We start from the raw sequence: 23004 nt of genomic DNA, 5'->3' as shown, positions 1-23004 counted from the left end.
CATTTATTGTTAAATGAAAATAAATTTATTACCTGTATACGGTACGGTAGTACGGTAGTTGACAACACAAACCAGACAAACTGTGAATCCTACAGTATCAAGAATTTACTCATTTATTCAATGACAATCATGCCATCATCTTCTGGAACATCATCATAACAATCCAGTTCTTGAATTTCCTGGTGAATTTCTTATGACTCCATTTCTTTCAGAATCAGTGGACCAAATCTCTCATGTTTAGCAACAGCACTGTCTTTAAATGAGTACTTCTTGTCAAGGTAGCCTGCTCCCAGTACATTTGCAATGCAACTGTCAGTGATTTTCTCCCATGAATTCTTTACCCAAGTCACAACTTCTTGCAGTTTAGGTTTCACAAAGTTTCCACGCTGATTTCTCTCCATTCTATTTTCTTTTCTTTTTTTTCTTTTTTTTTAAATATATTTTATTGATTTTGTACAGAGAGGAAGGAAGAGAGAGAGAGAGAGTTAGAAACATTGATGAGAGAGAGTCATTGATCAGCTGCCTCTTGCATACCCCCTACTGGGGATATGCCCGCAACCAAGGTACATGCCCTTGACCGGAATTGAACTCGGGACCTTTCAGTCCCCAAGCCGACGCTCTATCCATTGAGCCAAACTGGTCCCGGCTCCATTCTATTTTCAATGTAGTCATTAATTTCCATGCGCAAATTGTCTTTGAATGGCTTGCTTATTGCAATATCAAGAGTCTGGAGATAGGCCGTCATTCCTGCGGGAATCATTATCTGATCTATTTTTCTTTCGTGAAGAAATGTCTTCATGTCTTTAGCGCGATGAGTGCTGGCTGCATCCCAGACTAGCAGACCTCTTTGGCTCCCTTGCATAACAAGCGGCAGCATTAAATCGACCCACTTCCTTATAACTGTTTGTGTGGCCCAGGCTTTTTCAGTTTCAAGAATAAAAACGCCCAAAACATGTTCAATCTTTTCCTTCTTGCACTTAGAAATGATTCAAAGTGGGATTTTAGTGCCATCCAGATGAATTGCCAAAATACAGGAAAACGTGCACTTTCGTAAGCAGTGGAGGGAATGTACACTAAGGAGGCACCCCACTGTTCAATTGCTGTTTGAGATGATTGGCCCATAAACACTGCAGTTTCATCCATAGCAATCATGTTGGAAAGATTGTATTTAGAGAAGTCAGCATCATCAATAAAGGACTTGAATGCAAGTGCTCGCTTAATAACTTGAGTATCTTCCAACCTAAACAATGTTGTAGATCTTCTTAAAGACAGTTCACTTCGCTGAAGGAAATTATCCAGCCAGTGTTGTGATGCTTTGAAGTCTTCGGGGGCTATGTCAAACTGTGGTGCCATTGCAAGGGCAAATTCTTGAATCTGAGCCCTATTCACAACCAAAGCCTTTGCTCTCCTGTCAACAACCCATTCACAGATCAGGTCTTCCAGCTCAGAAAATAATGGTTGCCGACCTGATCCACACTTGCGCTTTTTAGCATTTTCCTTGTCCACTTGTTCAATGAGGTTACCATACTCTGCTCGCCATTTTCTGAGTGAAATATAAGGCATCCCCCCCCGAAAATAAGGCCCCAAGAGTCTTCCACGATTTGCAGAAAGCAGTAAGATTTTGGCCCCAAGAGTCTTCCACGATTCCTTTCTTGTACTCCACGGAGTAGCTTTTTCTTTTTGAGCTCATTTCTAGGGGTAAAAAAAAAAAAAGGAATTGGGGTATCAAGGTGGGGGGAGGGGGATCACTTAAAATGACACAGGGGGGATCAGAGGGGGGAATCAAAATGGCACAGGAGAATCAGAGGGGGGATTACCATTTTAGTAACCCCTTTTGATCCTCCTGTGTCATTTGTGATCCCCCTCCCCCCATCCCTGGGCCACTGAACACCTTCAGCAGACATCCCCCCTACCCCTTTATCAGACATTTACCCCTGGGGCCTGCCTGGGGACTGTCACTGGGCTTGCTAGGGCCTGGATCTGGGCTGGAACAGGGTCTGCCACGGACTGAGAACCTTTAGTCATCATGAGGGCGGCCGCGAGCATCAGGTAGTGTCACCAGAGACAGACCAGCACTCAGCACCTTCGCCGCGTCCTGTCCGCTCTAATCCTCCTGTTCTTCTACACGCATCTGCAAAAATCTCCTCCTCTCTCCCACCCAGCGCTCACCGCTCACTCCGACCTCCCCTCCACCTTTACACAGCAGTGACGTCAGGACTCCGCGTAACATCACTGGTTGCTAGACGCCGGTTGGGGCGGCCCTAGCGACCATTTTACAGTAAATTAATTTTCATCCTGAGACAGAGCCTAGGGGGGGCCTTATTTTCGGGGGATGCCTTATATTTCACTCAAAAGGAAACCTGTAAGTAGGTCTTATTTTCGGAGGATGTTTTATTTTCGGGGAAACACCATAGTTTGCAGATCACACCTGACAGGTGGTCATAGACATTTCCAAAAGGATCCAGAAAGATTCAGCTGAGACAGGGAAGGAGGCTCTTTCTGTCTTGAGGACTTGCATTCCCAGCCGGAGCCCTTCTTTTGCCTGCCCTGCCATGAAGGCCACAGGCAGCACAGCTGGAAATGACTGCCTGTTTATATGTCTGCTTTAAGAGTGCAGCCTGAGGATTCTGGAACTTGGCCTGTGAATCCGTCCCATGCATTCTTAGTCACATTTCCAGGTGTGGGTTCCCCTCTGAACAGCGGTCACAGGAGGCCAGGGATGATGAGATTTGGGTCCTCTCTGGGTCTCCAGGACCAGCCACCACCTCACAGGTTTGGTGAGAGAGGGAAAGGATGAAGGAAAGAACAGGGATGACTGGCTGAGAGCATAGAAGGTAAACTGAAGAATTTAATGAATGACAGCCAGTGACTCCCAGGCTCCGGGAAGGCTCCTGGGTGTGGGTGAATTCAGCACAGAATTCCAGAGGGTCCCTCCCTGGCTGAGCCCCTGTGGGGAGAGCCCACAGGCTCCTGGCACAGTCCCCAGAGGACACATGACCCCCAGTCCTCTTTGTATGTTTGGCACTTTCTGGAGGCACGAAGCCTTGAACATGGACCCTGCAGCTACAGTTGGAGTTGGGGAACCAAAATCCAGAAGTGAGCCTGAGCCAGCATCAGCCTTGGGAAACTGGTGCTGGTGAGGGTTCGTCAGGCAAGTGTGTGGAACTCTGAGGGCCAGCGAGGTGAGCTGGGGTTCTGAGCGTGCGTGGGGAATTGAAGCTGGTACACCCAGTCCCTGTGCAAAAGCCAGGAACAGTGCACCTGCCTTCCCTAATATGGGTAGGTGGTGGGTGGTGGGAGTTGAGAGTTGACAGCTGGTGCAGCCACCTAGAGCAGTGGTTGGCAAACTGTGGCTCGCAAGCCACATGTGGCTCGCAAGCCACATGTGGCTCTTTGGCCCCTGTATACCATTGGTATAGTGTGAATGAAACTTCGTGGCCCATGCGCAAAAGTCAGTTTTTGGCTCTCAAAAGAAATTTCAATCATTGTACTGTTGATATTTGGCTCTGTTGACTAATGAGTTTGCCAACCACTGACCTAGAGGATGAGCACGTGGGTGGTGGGTCAGGAGCCCCGGACAAGGGTGCTCAGCCCAGGTCAGGAATCTTAGCTCCCCTTTCCCAGCCGAGGGGGCATCCACCAGCAACACCAGCAACCGAACTGGTGCTGGACAATTGCCAGGCGGTGGACGGACACTTGCGAGTGGCTCAGCCTGTTCAACGTGAACCTGCAGTCTATCCCACCTGCCTGCATGGGGGCAGCTGTACAAGGCGAGTGCTGGCCTCCTCCCATTCTCAGACTGACACCCCCGGTGCCACCTGCTGGACATGCCTGGGCCTAAGAGGACAGCTTTCAGGCATCCTGGAGTTGAGGTGGGGTAAGGAGATCTTCTGTGGGGTCATAGGTTAGCCAGGAGGGCAAGGGCTGTAGCAGCCTAGAAGGGGCACTGGAGCAGTGATACTTTTCAAGTGAGCAGACAAAAGATAGTATATGAATTGGAAGGGGATGAGGGAGGAAGTCGGTTTTGGAGCGGTCAGGGTGCCCAGGCCAGGTGCTGACCCAGCTCTCTCAGCCTCAGAGTTCCCACTGCCTCCAAAGGGGCAGTAGTAGCTGTGGGCCCTTAGTTCTCATGGGAGGGGTGGCTGCATCTATATGGGAGAGGGGCTGGGGAGAATTGGACCAATATATTGGCTCTTGGTCTCTCTGGAAAAGTCCTGACAGACTGGAATTGAGGATGGCTAAATGAAGACTTGATGTGGAAGGAAAGCTGGGGGGGATGGGGGGGGGGGGCTGGTATCCTGGGGTCCTGGGGAACTAGAATCACTAAGTCCTGTCCCTGGAGATACAGGAAAGCCTGGGACTAGGGTTCTGGGAATGTGGACCCTGCTGCCTGGTAGTAACTGCTCAGCTCCAAGGGTGGTACAGAATCAGCAAGTGACCTGAAACTGGGCCTGGCTAGACAGTCAGTGAGCTTACCCACCTCCCTTCACCTTCGCTATCTGTAAAATGGGCCTCTTGACCCTGCCCTGCCTCCTCCCCAGGCTCTTGCAAAGGTTGAGGTAGCCTTGGACTTGGTGGCTGGAGATGTGAATCACTTGCAAACATTTCCCAAGTCCCCACCCCCCTCCTCAGTCCCTCTATGAATCCTCACAAGGGAACCTGGGATGAGCATCAAGGCACTCATTATAAGACTAAACAAGGTGAGGTTAGGGAAGCTGAGGGCCACACAGTCATGGCTGTAAGGCTTCTAGCCGAGAAGAAGGAGCTCAGAGGGCCCTGGAGCCGCTTCCCTGACTCCATCTAACTCCACAGCTGGTGCTCAGTAACAGCCATCTCAGCAAGGGACTGCAGGTGTTCCCTCACGTGCTTCTCACAGGCAGTCTGTATTCAAAGAGAAGGGAGAAGATGGTCTGTGTGGCCCTGGGAGAGAGTGGAAGGTTCAGGATGAGGGCCTTGTGAGCTACTAGAGCAGGATCTTCATCTGGAGAACTATGAGAGCCACTGACGGGTATAGGAAGGGGAGAGGCACCATCAGAAGAGACCCGATTTCAGGGGTATTCAGACTGGGAGGAGGGGGAAGGAGAGAAGGGCAAGAGGAATTGCTTCTGGTGCCCAAAGGCCTGGGCTAGGAGTACCATGGGGCTGGAAGGTAGTAGAACCAGCATGAGTGGTGGCTGCCAGTAACACCTGGGACTTCCATACCAGGAAGCTTGGCCCACGGATTCCAGTGACAGCAGGGGAGACAGCAGTGTGGCACCGAAATTCCAACCCTGGCCCAGGGTTGGAATTTCCATGAAGGGAAACAGGACCAGGATGGGGAGGGATAAGGAGGGAAGGGAACCCAGGCTCTCCAGGGCTGACCTTGACCCACTCTTCTCCTTAGGACTGGGGCAGGGGGAAACCCAGGACAAGGATGAGACCTGGGTCCTAGCTTGCAATAGAATGCCCAGCTCTGCGAGCTCTGGCACTGCCCTCTGTCCTCACCTCCCTGTGGATCATCATTGGCCTAAGGACCTGAGGGCTCTAGCTGGGCCAACCTCAGCCCTTTCTCAGGACCAGCCTCCCTGCCGTCCTCTCCACTGACTCCCAAGACAATAAACAAACCTGGAAATTTCCATCCCATCCGGTTTCTGGAAGTGACAGGACAGCAGGCAGTGGCAGTACTGAGCTGGAAGCTGGTCCCAGGGTTGAGGTAGCAGGGAAGGTGGGATATAAGTGGGTGGTGCGTGAGAGGAGGCCTGCCCTTCCCAAGATGGGGGGGTGGGGGGTGGGGTTTGCCCAAGACTGCTGGACAGGCTGCTGTGCATCAGAGGGCAAGGGACCCAGACAGCAAAGGCCAGTTCATTGCGCCTTTTATTTCTCTCCCAATCCATTTCAGGCCCCACTAAAATTACAAAACTACCCACGTCTCATGACCCACTCTTCACTCAGCGTTCAGAGCAAGAAAACTGTACGTTCCCCCTCTTAGAGCAGCGAGTGACACCTTGGGTGCAAACGGGGCCAGGTCTGGGTGGGGCAGAGAACATGGCCGAGCCTCAGGCCCGCCCCTCCCCACCCTGGTGCTCCCCGACCTTACCCTCCGGGCAATCGGGGCGAGGCTGCCCGGGGGCAATGGAGCGGTGGTCCTCCAGGTGCAGGGTCATGGTGGGCCGCGAGGCTGTGGAGAAGGTGCACTGCATGCACGAGTAGCGACCACGCGTGTGCTCCCACAAAATGCGGCTTGAGGCCGCGAGCCCTGCGGGCAGGCGGGACCCTGTCAGTCCCGACCCCAGCCCAGAGGTTGTTCCATCACCGAGGCTGGTGGTCATGCGCGAGGGCGTTTCCGACATTTCTCCATTCCCATCGGCTCGCGGGAACCCAGGGTCTGTCCTGCCTGATCCATTTCCCCCGGTGTGTGCCCCCCTGAAATTGGGGGCATTGAACTTGACTTCTGTGTGTCCCCCATTCCCATCCCCGGAATCCCCGCAGAGCGCGAGCTTTACACGGTAACGCCGGTGCAGATGAAGGCACGTGGGCCAGTAATTTTAAAGGCAAACTCCTGTATTTCGGGGCTGGCATTGCTGCCTCCTAGCACCTCCTGGGCCTGGGAGGATGCAGGGCAGAAACCCCTCCATCCCGCCCTGGTGGTCACCTGCACGCACCTGCGGGCGCGTCGGAGCCGCCCTGGGGTCTTCGAGGACTGCCACCGGCACCTGCGGCAAATGGGCGGGTCAAGGTCATAAATCGGGGCAAACCCAGCCCACCCTCTGGCGGCCCCGCCACTGCACTCACCTTGGCTCTTTTTCCAGACAGCAGCGCTGGAGGCCGGCGGCCCAGGAGCGGCAGCCAGGAAGGGGCGCAGGCGCGCGGGGTTCAGGCCAAAGGACGCGGGGTTCAAGTAGGGCAGAAAGGGCCCGGTGGGGGCAGGGGCGGGGGTCGTGTAGGGCTCCAGTAGCGGGTACTGCAGGCCCAGAGCGGAGTCGGGCTCCGCGGGGCGCTCCAGCGTGGCCGGCTCCCTGTCCAGGGCGGGCGCTGGCGGCGGGGCTGGGCTCTGCGCGTGCTCAGCGCAAACATGCAGGTGCTTGAAGAGGGAGCGGTGCGTGCGGAAGCGCAGGAGGCAGTTCTCACACCTGAGGGCGAACACAGGACAGGACTGGGCTGGGCCTCCTGGGGGACCAAGAAGGGGCCTATCGAGGGCGTGGTAAGGGGGCCCAGACCCAAATCATTCCCCATCTGCGGGTAGGAGCTTGTCCTCAGTGCCCCTCCTCTGACCGCGACCCTTCCGGACCCCTCCAGGCCCTTTTCCTGGGAAAGGAAGAGGTCTCAGTCTTGACTTAGGTGATCAGCTTTCCTCCTAGAAGGTAAGGAGAGACTGGGAGGAGCACACCCCCATGAGCCCCACCCCTCCCGGGACTTGCTCCAGCTACCAGTCTCTCTGGGACAGGTCTTGCTTGAGGCCACACCCACTTTCAGACCCAGGCCCCTCCTCACTTCACCGCCGGCCTGGGAAGTAGAAAGGCTTGAACCCCGGGTATTGGCTACCACACCAGGAGCAGGAGCTGCCTAGGGCCTGGTCACCACGGACCAAAGGAAGTTGGGGTGGTCAGGGCCTCACTTGAAGTAGCGATTGGGTTTGTAGTGCAGCTTGCCGTGTGCCACCAGTTCCTGCATGCTGGGGAAGGTCTCCGTGCAGTTCAGGGCGGAGCAGCGGAAGAGCTTGCCTGGCAAGGCAGGGGTGGAGGACAGAGGAGTGGAGTGGGGTGGCCAAGGGTCAGCCTGGGAGCTCTGCCTGCCTCCCACCACCTACTCTGCCCCTACCTTCCAGGGACTGTGTGGGTGGGCAGTGGGTACGCAGATGCTGTGCCAAGTCACGAACGCTTGGGAAACTGAGGCAGCAGCCAAGGCTGGAGCAAGGTATCTGCTTTCCTGTAGGATGTACACAGCAAGGTCACCCATCCCTCCCCTCCCCCATGCTGTCCAGGGCTCTGCCCAGAGAGGCATGCATACACAGGCAGGAGTTACCCTATGGTTTCCTACGGGGTCTTTCCCATCTACCGCCTCCATTGGCCTGAGCCAGGGGGCAGGGGCTGAGCTGACCTGGCTCATCACAGCAGCCACAGCCTGGCACACACTCAGTGACATCCCCAAGTATGGAAATACTGTTTTCCTCACTCCTGTTGTTCCAGGGCTGTGACCCGTCATAGGCCCTATCACAGGTCACCTGGTGGTGGGCGTCGCCTGGGAGGCCGCAGGTCCTCACTGGTCCCAGGGACTGTGCTGGTTGGGCCAAGGCTAGGTCCAGGGCCAGGCTGGCCAGTGTCTGGCGCTGAGGAGGCACCCTGCTGGGCCCCTCCAGATCCGCCACGATCCCACAATGGAGGTGTGGCTGTCTGGTCAGGACCTGACTCCTCCCCCATGGAGAAGGAGGTGGCTGCAGCAGCCACACCTGGGGACACGTCCTTGTCGGGCTCCGCATGGATCAGCATGTCCGGGCTGGGCACAGAGGGTTCCTCCTCCTGGTGGAAAAGAGAAGTGGGGAGAACCCCTCTGGACCCGGGGTCTGCTGGGGCCAGCCAGGGGAACCCTCCCTCCCCACAAAGACCGTTGTGCATTTCTGAGCCAGTCAGCTCCACCAAGGGAGCGCAGGGAGCTACTGGGAAGTGTTCCAAAAGCGGAAGTGGACATCGGTCAGGAATTGCTCATATAAAGCAGCATCCCCTCCTCCCCAACTTAGGAAGATAGGAGGCCCCTTACGTGGCCTAGAGGGAGTAGGCGGGACAAAGGCTAGGAAGGCGAGGCCCTGAGCAGAGTGGATTAGGAGGATGCTGGTGAGGCCGGAAGTGGCCACGTGGATTGTCTGAGGACGTAGATATAAATACACCCTCCGCACTGGAGCTGTGCAGGTGAACTTGGAGGTGTTGGGGGGCCGGTTGCAAAAAGCCCGGGGGCGGAACCCGAGCTCCGTGGGGGTGGCCCAGTGGAAACCAGGCGCGGATGCAAGGGGTAGGGCGACAGCCAAATGACAACTAGTGACGGGGAGAGGACCCGGATGTGGGGCGGGGCTGGCCGGAGGGGGTGTGCGCGACAGGACCACTCCCCTCCAGCCCCCGCTGCTCGCCGCGCCCGCGTCCCCGGCGCCGCGCTCACCATCCTTGGCCCGGCCAGGCCTTTTGTTCCCGCAGCTCCTGCGGCCCCGGCTGAGGCTGCGGCGACTCCCTGGGCGGCCGCGAGCTCACGCTAACGTCGGCGCCATTATCTGCCTCCCAGCTCTCGCGAGAGCATGGGCGGGGCCTGGGCGGGGCGCTCCGTGAGGGGGCGGGGCCTGCGGTCCGTGTCCTCCTGGACCACAGAACAGCCCCGGAGCGGATGTGCAAACTGAGGGCAACGTTAGCCGTCAGTGCGCTGAGATCCGGGATTAAAATCTTCCCTGACCTGTGTACTCGTCTGTAAAATGGGTATCTTCATCCCATTCCGTATCATCACCAGCCCTCGAAAGGCGATAAACAGCGCTTCTCCTTTTTTTTTTTTTTTAATATATTTTATTGATTTTGATAGAGAGTTAGAAACATCGATGAGAGAGAGTCATCGATCAGCTGCCTCTTGCACACCCCCTACTGGGGATATGCCCGCAACCAAGGTACATGCCCTTGACCGGAATCGAACCAGGGACCTTTCAGTCCCCAAGCCAACGCTCTATCCATTGAGCCAAACCGGTTTCGGCCGCTTCTCCTTTTTGAAGAGGTTGTGTTGACTGGGCACCCTCTTTGAAGGAAGTTGGCCATAGTCAACATTAAAAAAAAAAAAAAAAAATTATTGATTTTTTACAGAGAGGAAGGGAGAGGGATAGAGAATTAGAAACATCGATGAGAGAGAAACATCGATCAGCTGCCTCCTGCACACCCCCTATTGGGGATGTGCCCGCAACCAAGGTATATGCCCTTGACCGGAATCGAACCCGGAACCCTTCAGTCCGCAGGCTGACGCTCTATCCACTGAGCCAAACCGGTTAAGGTAGTCGTCAACATTTTTTTTAAAAAATTATTTATTGCCCTGGCCTGTGTGCTCAGTTGGTTGAGCGTCGTCCCATGCTCGGAAATGTCACACTGGTTTGATTCCAGGTCAGGCAGGGCACATGCCCTGGTTGTAGATTTGATCCCCCCGTGGGGTGCCTATAGGAGGCAAACAATCAAAGTTTCTCTCACATCGATATCTCTCTCTTCCCCTCTCCTTTCCTCTCTATTAAATCAATAAAAATATATTTTTTAATTTTGTTGATTGATTTTAGAGGAAGGGAGAGAGAGACATCCATCCATTGTTCCACCAATCCATGATTCATTGTTTGACCCTTGAATGTGCCCCTAGGATGGAACCCTCAACCTGGAAGTACAGGTTCCATACACCAACCTGGCCAGGGCAGTAGTAAACATTTTCAATGCACTTAGTTCTCAAGTTGGAGTGGGTCCGTTGTGATAGCTAAGGGTGGGAATCAAGCTAACGGCCAGGAGAGGTGTGTTTCCAGGAGGATGGCACTGAGTGTGGCAGCATAGAATGAGTCACTTGTCCAGCCTACTGTGTGCTAGGTTCTGGGAACTCAGAAATGGTCAGTGCTGACAAACATCCCTCACCTCAGAAGCCGCTCACATTTTTAAATGGGGAAACAGACAACAACAAATGCAGAAAATGATCTTAGGTTATATAAAGTGCTACCCAAAACAAACAAACAAATAAAAAACAAACAAATAAACAGAAGGATGTGACAGTGATGGGTCAGGGAAGCCTTTCTGTGAGGTGACTTCTGAGCTGTTGCCTGACAGGTAGGAGTGAGCCGGTGGAAGGTCACGGGGCCAGGGCACGCTGGGGAAAGTGGGTAAGTAGCTGGTACAAATGTCCTGAGATGGGAAGGGACAGACTTGTCTTTTTCAGGGAGCAGCGACATCAGTGCGCTCCAGCAGAGTGGAGGCGGGATGTGGAAGACAGAAAGTGAACTGGGTGCAGAGAGGGTCATGCAGGGCTTTGTGAACTGGTTTCTATTCTAGACACTGATGAATGTTCAGCAGGGAGAGGTACACCATCTAATCCCTGCCCGTCCTTTGGAAGATGGGCTATTGGGGGGCACTGAAGTGTTTTTTTATATTAGAGCTCTTTAATACATTATTTAACCATTCATGAGGTGTCTGAGTTCAAGGCAAGTGTAGACTGTATGCAATGTAATCCCATCTGTGTACATAAGATGTACCTGTGTGCTTTTTTTTTTTTTCCTTCTCACCTGAGGCCATGTTCACTGACTTTCTTAGAGAGAGGGGGAGGGAAAGAGAGAGAAACATTGATTGGTTGTCTCCTGCACGTGCCCCAACAATGGGGCTGAGGGCTGAATCTAAAACCTAAGTATGTGCCTGGACTGGGAACTGAATCTAAGACCTTTCCGTGTAGTGGATGACTCTCCAACCCCCTGACCCACACCGGCACCTGTGGGCTCTTATATACAGAGAATACCATTAGAAGGAGACATTAAAAATTGGGGAAGGGAACAGGGGTTTTTGAGGGAGAGAGAGACAGATTTTTCACACCTTTGTGCAGTTTGAATTTAAAAACTTATCTTTTGATTATCTTTCATACAGTTAAAAACTTAAAAACCAGGTCATTTTGCTGCAGGGCGGAGAGGTGTGTGTGAGCAGGAAAGATAGGTGCAATATGGGGAAGGGTGGGGTGAGGCCTCAGAAAGGACAGGGATCTAAGGAAGGGAAAGGAGGGCCTGAACTTAAGAAGTTTTATTAAAAAATAAAAAGAATCAACAGGATGTGGGCTGTGTGGGTTGGGTCAAACTGACAGGTTTACAGATACTGTAACCTAGATGTGAGAGACTGTCTATTACAATACGTTAAACCCACTCCCTATCTCATACTCAGATCCACACCCAAACCTCATTCACCCATCCTTTCCAGAAGACCCTACTTCCTGCCTATGTGTTGCCTGCCACGATGGTACAGGGGCCACAGGGCTGTACTCTGAAAGTGTTGGGAGGCAGGCCACAGGGTGAGTTTGAGGGCAGAGAAGGAAAAGGAAGCCCTGATTTCCTCCACCAGGAAATGCTCAGCAGATCAAGTTGGTGGCTCATATGGGTTGTCCTCCCCTCTGTCTGTTCTCACATGTAAGTCTTGCAGCAAGAGACGCACCCGTAGTGGTTGGGCAGAGTGAGAAAATCAGAGATGGAAGGAACCAGGGACTTTCAAGGGACTAGCTGAAAGCTTTTGTATAACAATCCTATATAATAAAGATGTAATATGCAAATTGACCATCACTCTAACACACAAGATGGCCACCCCCATGTGGTCAAAGATGGCCACCCCCATGTGGACACAAGATGGCCACCACAAGATGGCCAGCAGGGGAGGGCAGTTGGGAGGGACCAGGCCTGTAGAGAGGGCAGTTAGGGGCGACCAGGCTGGCAAGGGAGGGCAGTTAGGGGTGACTGGGCTGTCAGGGGAGGGTAGTTGGGGGCAACATTGGAATTTTTTTTTCCCCCAGCCACACTCAGCTTCCCCAGGTCGGTGCAGAAGAGAGAGGGTACAGACCCTGCAAAAGGCTCGGCTGGCCAGTCAGCCCCTGTCCCTCCTCTGGCTCAGTCTTGACCCTACCAGTCTCCCAGACTGGCTGCTCGTTGAGGGGCTGAGCACAGAGGAGGTATCTGTCTAGAAAGCCAGGATGCTGAGACCATGGCAGAACGCCCAGCTGGTTCCAGCTGCCCTTGTAAGGATCTCAAAGGCTCAGATTTTAGCATGGGTTTGCAGACAGCTGGGGAGACCAGCTGCCAGAGGACCCCTTCACCTGTGACCGTAAGTGCAGAAAGTCAGGGCCCTGGAAGGTCAGACCCTTCCAGACCCCAGCAAATGAGGGCTAAGAAGGCACACACATGGGGTGGGGGGTAGGGACCAGGGGAGGCCCAGGGTAGACTGTGGAGGGCTGTGCGGGGCCTCTTTCCTCCCTCATGGTCCAGTCAGATCCTAGATGGGTTTGGGGACTGCAGATTCAGATCTGACAGAACCAGCCAGACAATTTTTTTTTGAAGGAAAGCTGGGATACAACTTTTGGCAGCTGGCAAGTGGACAGCTCAAACGTTTTAAGGCTTGGCTCTGTGGAATCTTGGGCAAGTGGCTTAACCTCTGAGCCTTCATGTTTACACCTGTAAAATGGCGCGTTTGCTGCTCCTGTGTCACAGGTTTCTAAGAAGTTTGGCACTCAGTCTGTTTATACTTCTACCCGGCAAATATTTATTGCCCCAGTGGAGAGGGAGGGAGGTCACACTTGTGAAGGCCTTCCCACTTTCCCCATGCCTTGCTGCTAGGATACGACTCATTTCATACTCACAAGGCAGCTGGGAGGTAGGCTCTGCTGTTAGTCCTATGTGAGTGACACGGGGGAGGCTGGGGCCCAGAGGGGGCTGCAGTGATGAGCCTCAGACCCACCCCGAGCCTGGGCTGGGCTGGAGGCCACAGGACTGGACCTCCTGGCTAACACAGCTAAGAGACACCAGACCCCCTGCCAGCAGGGCTCGGCTCCCTGGCAGGCGGAAGGTCAGAATCCTGGGCCCCCCACTCAGATCTTCTCCACATAGTTTCCAGGGAAGAGGCCCTCCTGGCCATGCAGCCGGCCTTTCCACCAGCCCGAGGCATCTGTGGGATAGAAGGAAGTGTGAGGCACCGCCCAGCCTGCCCCAGAGGAAACCTGCGTGCTGGCTCAGCCTGTCTCACTCGTTTCCACTGGCCTGGCAAAAGGCTGAAAAGAGAGTGATAGAAGGAAGGGAGGGAGGGACACATACAGGATTTTTCCTTGCCACTGGCTCACATTTCATCATTTTCTAGAACATTCTCTAGACTATGGGGAGGGGCCAGTGGGAAGAGTTCAAGTGAATGTTCTAGAAAATGACCTCAATGGGGCTTCCCCACCCACTTACAGAGTACTACTGAGTCCCAGGCCCCTCTGGGGGTCAGCCCGGGGGCTTACTAGTGAGTTAGGAGGTGGCCTGGGCCATCCAGACGTGGCCCATTTCCTGCTCACAAGGGGTCTCTGAGGTTCTGCTAGCCCCGTGTTTGATGGGTAACAGAATGGGGCTGGGATACTACCCATGTGATGCAGTGAGACCAGGCTCCCAGGTGGCTTAGGAGGTGACCTCCACCCAAGGCCTCTAGCTTATGCAGCCGCTGGCTCAGAAGAGGGTAACTCTAGCTGAGCTGAGAGCTAGCTGGCCCCCTCGGCGCTCCCATTGGATGGATATGCAGTGATGGGGTTGCCTGGCAGTGGCAGGGTTCTGACCCCTTCCTCCTCTGTCCCAGCACACATACCTTCCATGAGGATCTCGATGACCTCATTCACGTTGAAGCTCAGCTCATCCACGTCTTGGCCCACATACTGATACAGTGCCCGGCACCGCGGGCCATGTGTCCGTGGCTGGGGCTTGGGGCGGCCCACACCAGGCACCGGCCGCTGCCCCACGCTGCGCTTCCTCTGCATGCTGTGGGCACAGGGGGCATCGGTCACAGCCCTAGATACTCCCCTGCCTTCTTACCTCTTGGGGCTGCCCTTCCACCCCACCTACCCGGCTACGCCCCCATCAGGCACATTGAGGAATTCTGTGTTGCGCTCAGAGGGGGGCCGTGTCTGGTGGCGTCTGCTGGTCCTCTGGGTTGAGAGTGGAGGGCCTTGGGGAGGCCGCTGAGAGCCCCCTCTAGATGTGATCTCCATGGGCAGAGGGCCTCCTCTGGCAGAGGGGGGTACCCCGTTTCGGTCCAGACCTGTGGTGGGAACAAGGATGAAAGCATTTATTAGGATGCTGCTAGGAGTCTTTGGGAAGGATTTGACTCCAAGTTCCCAGGATGAGGGAGGAGGCAGCCACACTCAATCCAGTATAGTGCCTGGGCCAGAGGGAGGGTCCCAGGGGCCAGGTGGGACCAGAGAGAGGTTCTGCAGAGGTATGACTCTGCCCCCCCCCCTCCATTTTGTAGGAGGGCTTTTTGGGGTGGGTCTTGGCAGATGAATAGGAACTCAAGCGTAGTGGGAATTTGGGAGACAGGCAGAGCAGACAGCTCCAGCAAAGGCCTGGAGGTAAGAGCACATATGGTAAGCTGGTAAGAATAAGATGTAGCTTGCATGACAGGAGTGTAAGATGAGAGGAGAGGAGAGGTCAGTGGTTATAGCAGGTGTCAGGTTCTGAAGGGCTTTGAATACCAAACTAAGCTTAGCCTTTATTATGTGGGAGATGGGGAGCTATGGAGAGTTCTGGATAGAGAACTAGCGAGTTATCCTCTCTGCTTGTTAGGTATCGCTGACAGGAAGTATGGTTCAGGTTATGGAATGCAGAAGAAGGGGAGACACTTAGTGGGGGCATCTCCTCACCCCTGGAGGGTCCGGGGGCGGCCCGAGAAGGGGCCTGGGCCGATCTCCGAGGTTTTTTCCCCTGAGCCATTCCTTTCCGTGTGGGTTCTGAAAAGGACAGGGGAAAGGATGCAGGGGTTGGAGTGGTGGCCCCGCCCCGTCTATTCTGGCTCCGCCCAGAGCCCGCTCCAGAGCTCCGCACAGTGATTGGCCTCTCTTCTCCAGTAAACCCCGCCCCCAATTCCAGGCCTCGCCCCCATCCTTTAGCGCGCTCACTGGCTGCCTCTTTGGCCACGCCCACTACTCATCTCTCGCCCAATCATTGGTCTCCTCTGAGTCTTTCTGGACCCCTCTCTCCTCCACGGCCCTCTCTCACACTCCACAGGCTCCCTGGCTCCGCCCTCTCAGCTCTGATTGGTCCCTCGCTGGCCTCGCCATTCTGGCTACGCCCCCCGCTCCCGCGCAGACTCACTGGAGCTCTTGGGCAGCCCATCACCCACGCTGACTGTGAGGGCTCGGCTGCTCGCTTTGAGCACCGCCACGTCGCCGGAGCCACGCGAGAAAGTGACGCTGCGGGTGCCGCCTCCGCCCCAGCCCTCCTTCTTCACCCGGAACTGTAGTCTGCGGGGAGAGGAGGGAGCTGTGTGGGCGCCGCCTCCCCAGCAGGAGGACCCTCCCCCCATCCTTGCCCGGTGGGTGGCGGAGCAGCGCAGCTGGCCCGCGGGCGGGAGAGGGTGCTGTGCCCAGACCAGCGCGAGGTGGTAGCGGTGATGGTGGTGGTGGTGGTGATGGTGTTGGGGAGGGCCATACGTGTCGCTGAAGGTGAGGGGCAGGGGCCTCCGTGCCGTCTCTTCGAAGCGCTTGCACAGGAGGCTGACAAACTCCGTCTTGAAGACGCTTTCCAGGAAGCTGTCGGCCGCTTCCTCTTGGAGGATGAAGAAGTCGTCTTGCCGCGTGCTGGGGAGGGGCGGGAGGAAAGGCAGGTGGTGGTGATGGGTGAGGGCGGAGGAGTGACTTGTTAGATGCCACCGGGGAGGGTCAGGTGAGAGGCCAGTGAGGAGTCAGCAGGTTGGGGGAAACGGGAGAAGTGGCAGGGAGCGGGAGAAGGTGGTAACAGAGAAGGGCCAGGTGAGGAGTCAGGTGAGGGGACAGGTGCAAACAAGGATCATGAATGCGGGGCTGGTGAAGGTGACATGGAGGGCCACCAGAGGTTACATGTGTAGCAGCAGGTACAACGGCCAGGGTTACAGATGGGGTGACAAACACAACGACAGCTGAGGATGACCAGAGAGTGACTGTGGGCAGGTGGGGGCCTCACCTGAGGGACACGCCCCGCAGGGCCTGGATCTCCAGCTTCTTCTTCAGGACCTCACGCACTTGGCCCTTCTCGGGTCCCTTCTTCACCTTCTCCCGCCCAATCACGTACACACATCTGGGCGTCAGGATCAGGTCCCTCTTGATGGGCTGTGAGGATGCAGTACCAGAGAGGCTGATGGCAGGAGTCTGGGGCATGGGGATCAACTCCAGGCAGGGGGTGGTGCTGGTGGGTGAGGTGAAGGTGTCCCTTCATGTGAAGGTATATGGGTGGTTATATAATAAACTAGTGGCCCGGTGCATGAAATTCATGCAGGGGAGGGGGGTCCCTCAGCCTGGCCCTCTCCTATCTGGGACCCCACAGGGATCGGGCCTAAACTGGCAGTTGGACATTCCTCTCGCAATCTGGGACCACTGGCTCCTAACCACTCACCTGCCTGCCTGCCTGCTCGCCTCCAACTTCCCCCCTGTTGGTCTGCTAGCCCCCAACTGCCTCCCACTGCTGGCCTGCTCACCCTCAACTGCCTTCCCCTCCTGGCCTGATCACCCCTAACTGTCTCTGCCACCATGGCTTTGTCCGTTAGGACATCCAGAAGGTCTCCCGGTTTAATTACCATATTACCCTTTTATTAGCATAGAAAAGAGATTAAGTAAGACTCTATTGACTAGAAGGGGGTGTCTGAAAAGGTACAGGATAGGTAAAGGGGTACTTGCTGGACATGTGTACCCAGGTCAGGTAAGAGTAGCTGTGCACTGGTGTCTAGGCTAGGTGAAGTTGTGTTTAACTGACAGGTCTATTTAGACTGAGTGAGTGTACCTAATGGGTACATGTTTCCAGGATAAGTGAGAATGGCCCTGTGGTCAGGGCTTCTGGGTGAGTGTGTAATTGTGGACAGATGTATCTGCCAGGTGAAGGTGAGGGCCCTACCTGTCACCTTCACATCTAGTGGATAGGTGTGTTTGGGCTACATAAGGGCATATTTGATGGATAGCTGTATCTATGTTAGTTGAGCATATACCTGTGGGCCAGGTGACGGTGTACCTCTGATGGGGGTGCCAGGCTGGAGCCACGGTTCTGGACACACCCACTTGCTAGTGCCTCACCTTGAAGCGGCGGTCGTACTTGGTGACCGAGTCAGCGAAGTCCACACGCTCCCTCTTGCCCAGGAACTGACGCAGCTCTGGCCGCTCCTCCAGCCCTAAGTAGTCTCCCACGAAGTTCCGATTGATGCTGTTTCGTCTCCGCTCCTTCTTGTTTAGCAGGATGTTGGAAGCTATGGGGACACAGGGTGTGGGGACAGAGGTCATGGCTTGGCTCTTCCAGGACCATTTGTTTGCACCCTCTGCCTCCCACTGGCAGCCTCTTACCTTCCTCTCGCATCTCCTCATACTTCCGGATTGCCACATGGCGCCGCCAGGCCTTCTGGATGGTGCGGGCGAAGCCATCAAACTTGCGCTCTCTCATCTCTTCTAGAAGGAAGAGCTGGGCGGGATGGAGGGGTGGTGGGTCCTAGTGTCTCCCCAGGGCCACCGTCTCCAGTTTCTCTTGAGCCCACCCCACCCACATGCTCCTGCTCTCACACTGTGGTCAACATTTTCTTCCTACAAATGATGGGACCCAGCGTTCCCTCCCAATGTGTGGCACAAGCCTCTGCATTAAATTATAACTGGCCTGCCTGCCTGGTGGGGCTCAAGTCCCAGCTCTGCCTATTATAGCCATGTGGTTTTGCCAGGAATGGTATAACATCATGTTATCCCACACTGCTAATTAAGCTCCGTTATGCCTTTCATGTAAGGTACACACCAACTTCAGACATGTTAGAAATGTGAATCAACGTGCATTTTAGAAAAAAACAAGATACTGTAAACATGAACATCTAATGACAGGCAACTATGTGGTTATATCGTGTACAACCTGCACATCCATACATGGTCTGGAATAGAAATCTGCAGACTTTCGAGGTGTGTTTTTTTTATTGATTTTTAGAGAGAGAAGAAGGGACAGAGAGAGAGAGAAACGTTGAATGAGAGAAACATCGATTAGTTGCCTCCTATATGCACACTGGCCCCCAACCAACTGAACCACCTGGTCAGGGTCAGACTTTTGAATTTTAAGGGTTTTGGTCCAGAGAGTGCTTAGAAATTAAACTATATTTGACCAAAGCATAGTGGAAATGCCATGAAAGATACCTTTTTAAAAAATAACAGGTAAGCATATCAAGGAGAGGAACCCCCCGGATAGGAAGAGTTATGAATCTATAGTAATAAGAACAGCGGGGTGCTGGTCAAGGACTAGAACAATCAGTTGGAATAGGACAGGTGGTTGGAAAACATCCTAGTTCAAACATACATTTAGTGATAAAAGAGATAGCATTGGTATCAGTGAAGATGGGAAATGCTGAAAATAAAATTGGGCTTTATAAAAATGACACTTCACACAGAAAGATTTCTCTAATACACAAATACCCATCATTGCTCAAAGCCTGGCTACCCACTTTGCTGACCAAGGTGGTTGATGTCTCCCAGAAACCCCAGGATTTCCTGCAAGGACTAAAAGGATGACTCTACAGATACCTGGTTTAAATGCATTTTAAAAATATAACTTGGAGGATTTTTATAGCCGTGGGTGTTTATAACTTCATCTAAGGTTTGGAGTCTTCTCATAAGGAAGAAAAACCAACATTGCAGTTTTGTGTATTCTTTTGTTTCTCTAACATTCTATGGTTGCTGGGTCTGTGTGCAAAGTGGATTTTAGTAATGCCTCATATAGGTTGTCTGGAGGGCACAAAGGTGCCTTCTCTGGTTTGCTGAGCGGGACAGGTATGAATAATGGGAGACCAGCCTGTAGAACTGGGAGTGAGCCAGTCAGACGGGAACCCCCTTCCCTTTAGCTGTTTAGGAAGATGGGACAAGTGATTTCTGCCCAGTAAAGAGAATTTGTTTTCAATTTGGGAAATGAGCCTTCCTGTCTACAGAGTTCAAAATGTATCTCCTTTATGCTGCGGAGGGCAAGTATAGGTGTGCAAAGAAGGCTGAGACAGGACTCGAGTCAAAGCTTATCCTGGTAGGCTGGGTTATATAGGGTCTTCCCCCAAATTCATGTCCACCCAGAACCTGAGACTGTGGTCTCATCTGAAAGAGGGTCATGTTACAATGAGATCATGTAAATTTAGGGTGAGCCCTAAATCCAAAATGACTGGTGTCCTTGTAAGGAGAGGGACATTGGACACAGACACACAGGGACGGCCATGTGATGACAGGCAGAGATGGCAGATGCATCTAGAAACCTAGGAACGCCAAGGATCTCTGTCAGCCACCAAAACTTAGGGAGAGGCCAGGAAGGATTCTTCCCTGGAATCTTCGGAGGAAGCGTGGCACTGTGGCACCATGATTTTGGATTTCCAGCCTCCAGAAGTGTGAGAAAATAAGTTTCTGTTGGGTTAAGTCATCCAGTTTGTGGTACTTGGTTACAGCAGCCATGAGAAACCAATACACCTGGGATGATGGAGAGTGAAGGCCAGCAGGTGTATAACATGTCCAAGGATACTGGTGCCCATGTTTACAGAAACAATCCAATGCAGAATCATCTCACTTGAGTGCATTTGTGGTTGATAGAAGCTCCAACTCCATTTGGTTCACTTAATTCCTTGATCAGCTTTTTAAAATATATATATTTTTACCAGGTGTACCAGTTAATAATGGCGGATCTTGTAATGAAAGAAAACATGATAATTTCAAGAGAAACATCAAAAGTGCTTTATTCAAAGTAATGTCCATCGCAAGCCACACATTTCCCCATCTTTCAGGTAATTTGAGGATACCGTCCCAATAGAACTTTTCTTGTTTTGAGGCAGACCATTCAGAGACCCAAGTTTCACTTCTTCGTATGTTTTGAAGTGCTGCTCAGAAAGTGAGTGTGCCATCGATTGGAACAAGTAGTAATTGGAAGGAGCAAGGTCTGGTGGGTTAGAGTCAATACTTCCCAGGCAACATCTTTTAATGTGTTTTTAACTGGTTTTGAAGCGTGTGATGGTGTGTCATCATGAAGCAAAATTACTTTGCCATGTCTTCTGGCCCATTCTGGTCATTTTACGATCAAAGCATGGTTCAGTTTGATTATTTGTTGTTGGTAGCTATCAGTATTAACGGTTTCACCTGGTTTTAGAAGCTCATCATACACCACCCCTTCCTGATCCCACCAAATGCAGAGCATTATCTTCTTTCCAAAGTCGATGTTGATGGTTGACCTAGATCAACCCATGATTTTGTGAATCTGGGATTCTCAAAATAAATCTATTTTTCATTGCCAGTCACAATTCGATGCCAAAAAGATTTTTCTTTTTTTCCCCTTTAATATATTTCTTTATTGATTTTGGAGAGGAAGGGAGAGGGAGAGATAAAAACATCAATGATGAGAGAGAATCTTTGATTGGCTGCCTCCTGCACGCCCCCTACTGGACATGGAGCCCATAATCTGGGCATGTGCCCTTGGCCAGAATCAAACCTCAGACCCTTTGGTTTGCAGGCCGATGCTCTATCCACTAAGCCAAACAGGCTAGGGCCATAAAGACTTTATTTCGTGCCACTGAAGCAACATTTTACTGAAGACTTTTCGGATTCTCATCTGTCTTTCGTTCAGTTAATGTGGCACCCATTTTCCTTCCTTTAAAATCTTTCCCATTGCTTGTAAACAATCAGAAATTGTTTGCTGGGCAACATTTAATCTTTCTGCTAGTTGTTTTTGAGTTTGACATGCATCTTCATCCAATAATGCTTGTAATTGTTGGTCTTCAAACTTTTTCGGTTGACCTGGACACTCCTTTGTCTTTCACATCAAAATCATCACTTTTAAAGCATTTAAACCAGAGTTCACAAGTATCTTGAGATGGAACATGTTCAACATAAGCTTCCCGAAGTATATGATAACTATTTCTTCAAAATAAAGTAATGAATTAAAACTTCCTGCAAATGCTCTTTTTTTTTTTTTTTGGCATGAAATTTGACATTTTTAAGCAAACAAATATCTATGATGTTAACACCTTCAGAAGTTTTGAAGCTTGCTGCCAATACAACAAAATAGCATACATATCAAATTGCATATATATCAACATATGTGTAACTCCATCTATTGAAAAAAAATTTGCATTATTAACCAGCACACCTGGTATTGATTTCAGAGAGGAAGGCAGAGAGAGAGAGAGAGGGAGAGAGAAAGAGAGAGAGAGAAATGTCAATGATGAGAGAGAAACATTGATCAGCTGCCTCCTGCACACCCCCTACTGGGGATGTGCCTGCAACCAAGGTACATGCCCTTGACTGGAATCAAACCTGGGACCCTTTAGTCCGCAGGCCAACGCTTTATCCACCTAGCCAAACCAGCTAGGGCCACACACTGGGGATTGAGTCTGCAACCCAGGCAGGTGCCCTGACCCGGAATCAAACTGACCTTCTGGTTTGTAGGTTCTGCTCTACCACTGAGCCATGCTGGCTGGGCCCTTGATCAGTTTTTGACATAGCACAATCAAATTGTTTTCATGTGTATGGCGCCCCCCCCCCTCCACCCCCCATTTCCATTTCACTAAAATTATTCTCATTAGGATCATTTTTATTTCCTGTGCAAATTACCAATCTTTTTTTTTCCATTATAAAAAATTCCCACCAAACTTTTACCTTTGTAAATTTTATCATTCAAACTGCAGTCTCAAAATGTGCAGGCCGCAATTTTTGTCAAAATTTGATTTTACCTTCTATAGTCGTAGTGCTAGCGTTATTTTGTCTGTCTTTTGCAGTGTCTATATTATGTTTCTTTCAGAGTCAGATTTTACAATCTGCCAGCAGCAGGCAAGATAGAATCTCTTCCCCACCAGTCCTCCTATTTTTCTTTCCCTCCCTCCATTTTTTTCTTATTGTTACAAATTGAATCACTTCAGGTATAGTTTTAGCCAGGAACAATATTGGTTTGTGATAAGTTTCTTTCTTTTTTTTTTTTTTTAAAATATATTTTATTTATTTTGTACAGAGAGGAAGGGAGAGAGACAGAGAGTTAGAAACATCGATGAGAGAGAGTCATCGTCATCGACCAGCTGCCTCCTGCACACCCCTACTGGGGATATGCCCCCAACCAAGGTATATGCCCTTGACTGGAATCGAACCCGGGACCCTTCAGTCCCCAAGCCAAAGCTCTATCCATTGAGCCAAACCAGTCTCGGCAGTTTTGTGATAAGTTTCTATTAGTAACAGTACTGACTTTGAATGAGATTCCAGACTTTTTTATTTTATTTTTTGGAGCAAAGTGCATACATAGGGAAAAGCTCTGGGAGGTAGATGTGGACAAATTTGGGG

General features: G+C 52.2%; 2 protein-coding genes across 5 annotated transcripts in view; both read right to left on the bottom strand.

The window, feature by feature from the left end:
• Positions 1–10: 10 nt before the first annotated feature.
• Positions 11–9253, bottom strand: ZNF414 (zinc finger protein 414). Of its 4 annotated transcripts, none has more exons than XM_084884844.1 (7): positions 9127–9253; positions 8201–8495; positions 7798–7905; positions 7595–7700; positions 6772–7109; positions 6642–6692; positions 11–1692 (listed from the first exon to the last, which is right to left on the bottom strand). In XM_084884844.1, exons 1-7 carry the CDS (start codon positions 9127–9129, stop codon positions 1520–1522), a joined length of 1074 nt encoding a protein of 357 aa, XP_084740970.1. In that variant the 5' UTR covers positions 9130–9253; the 3' UTR covers positions 11–1519. The 4 variants fall into 4 exon arrangements, with proteins under 4 accessions (XP_084740970.1, XP_084740972.1, XP_084740969.1 ...); XM_084884846.1 differs by lacking the exon at positions 11–1692 and adding an exon at positions 1933–6402; XM_084884843.1 differs by lacking the exon at positions 11–1692 and adding an exon at positions 1933–6235.
• A 3970-nt stretch (positions 9254–13223) lies between these two features.
• Positions 13224–23004, bottom strand: part of MYO1F (myosin IF) — a 37206-nt gene continuing 27425 nt past the window's right edge. The window contains exons 20-28 of the mRNA XM_084884800.1: positions 18031–18145; positions 17767–17936; positions 16667–16812; positions 16159–16305; positions 15821–15969; positions 15370–15456; positions 14573–14768; positions 14319–14488; positions 13224–13649 (exon numbers count right to left, since the gene is read on the bottom strand). Coding sequence (XP_084740926.1) covers positions 13573–13649; positions 14319–14488; positions 14573–14768; positions 15370–15456; positions 15821–15969; positions 16159–16305; positions 16667–16812; positions 17767–17936; positions 18031–18145 — 1257 coding nt within the window. The 3' untranslated portion in view covers positions 13224–13572. The remainder of the gene's footprint in view (positions 13650–14318; positions 14489–14572; positions 14769–15369; positions 15457–15820; positions 15970–16158; positions 16306–16666; positions 16813–17766; positions 17937–18030; positions 18146–23004) is intronic.

Source organism: Pipistrellus hanaki (assembly GCF_964339955.1).
Source record: "Pipistrellus hanaki genome assembly, chromosome: 5".
In the NCBI taxonomy this organism is placed as follows: Eukaryota; Metazoa; Chordata; class Mammalia; order Chiroptera; family Vespertilionidae; genus Pipistrellus; species Pipistrellus hanaki.
This window is presented reverse-complemented; position numbering and strand designations above follow the sequence as displayed.

Bases quoted from the DNA above. Each gene is read 5' to 3' on its own strand.
- ZNF414 (XM_084884843.1), bottom strand. The intron at 7,701-7,797 runs GTAGGGGCAGAG...CTGCCTTGCCAG, and splicing joins ACCCACACAGTCCCTGGAAG to GCAAGCTCTTCCGCTGCTCC. The intron at 6,236-6,641 runs GTGCGTGCAGGT...GCCTGCCCGCAG, and splicing joins CGGCTCCGACGCGCCCGCAG to GGCTCGCGGCCTCAAGCCGC.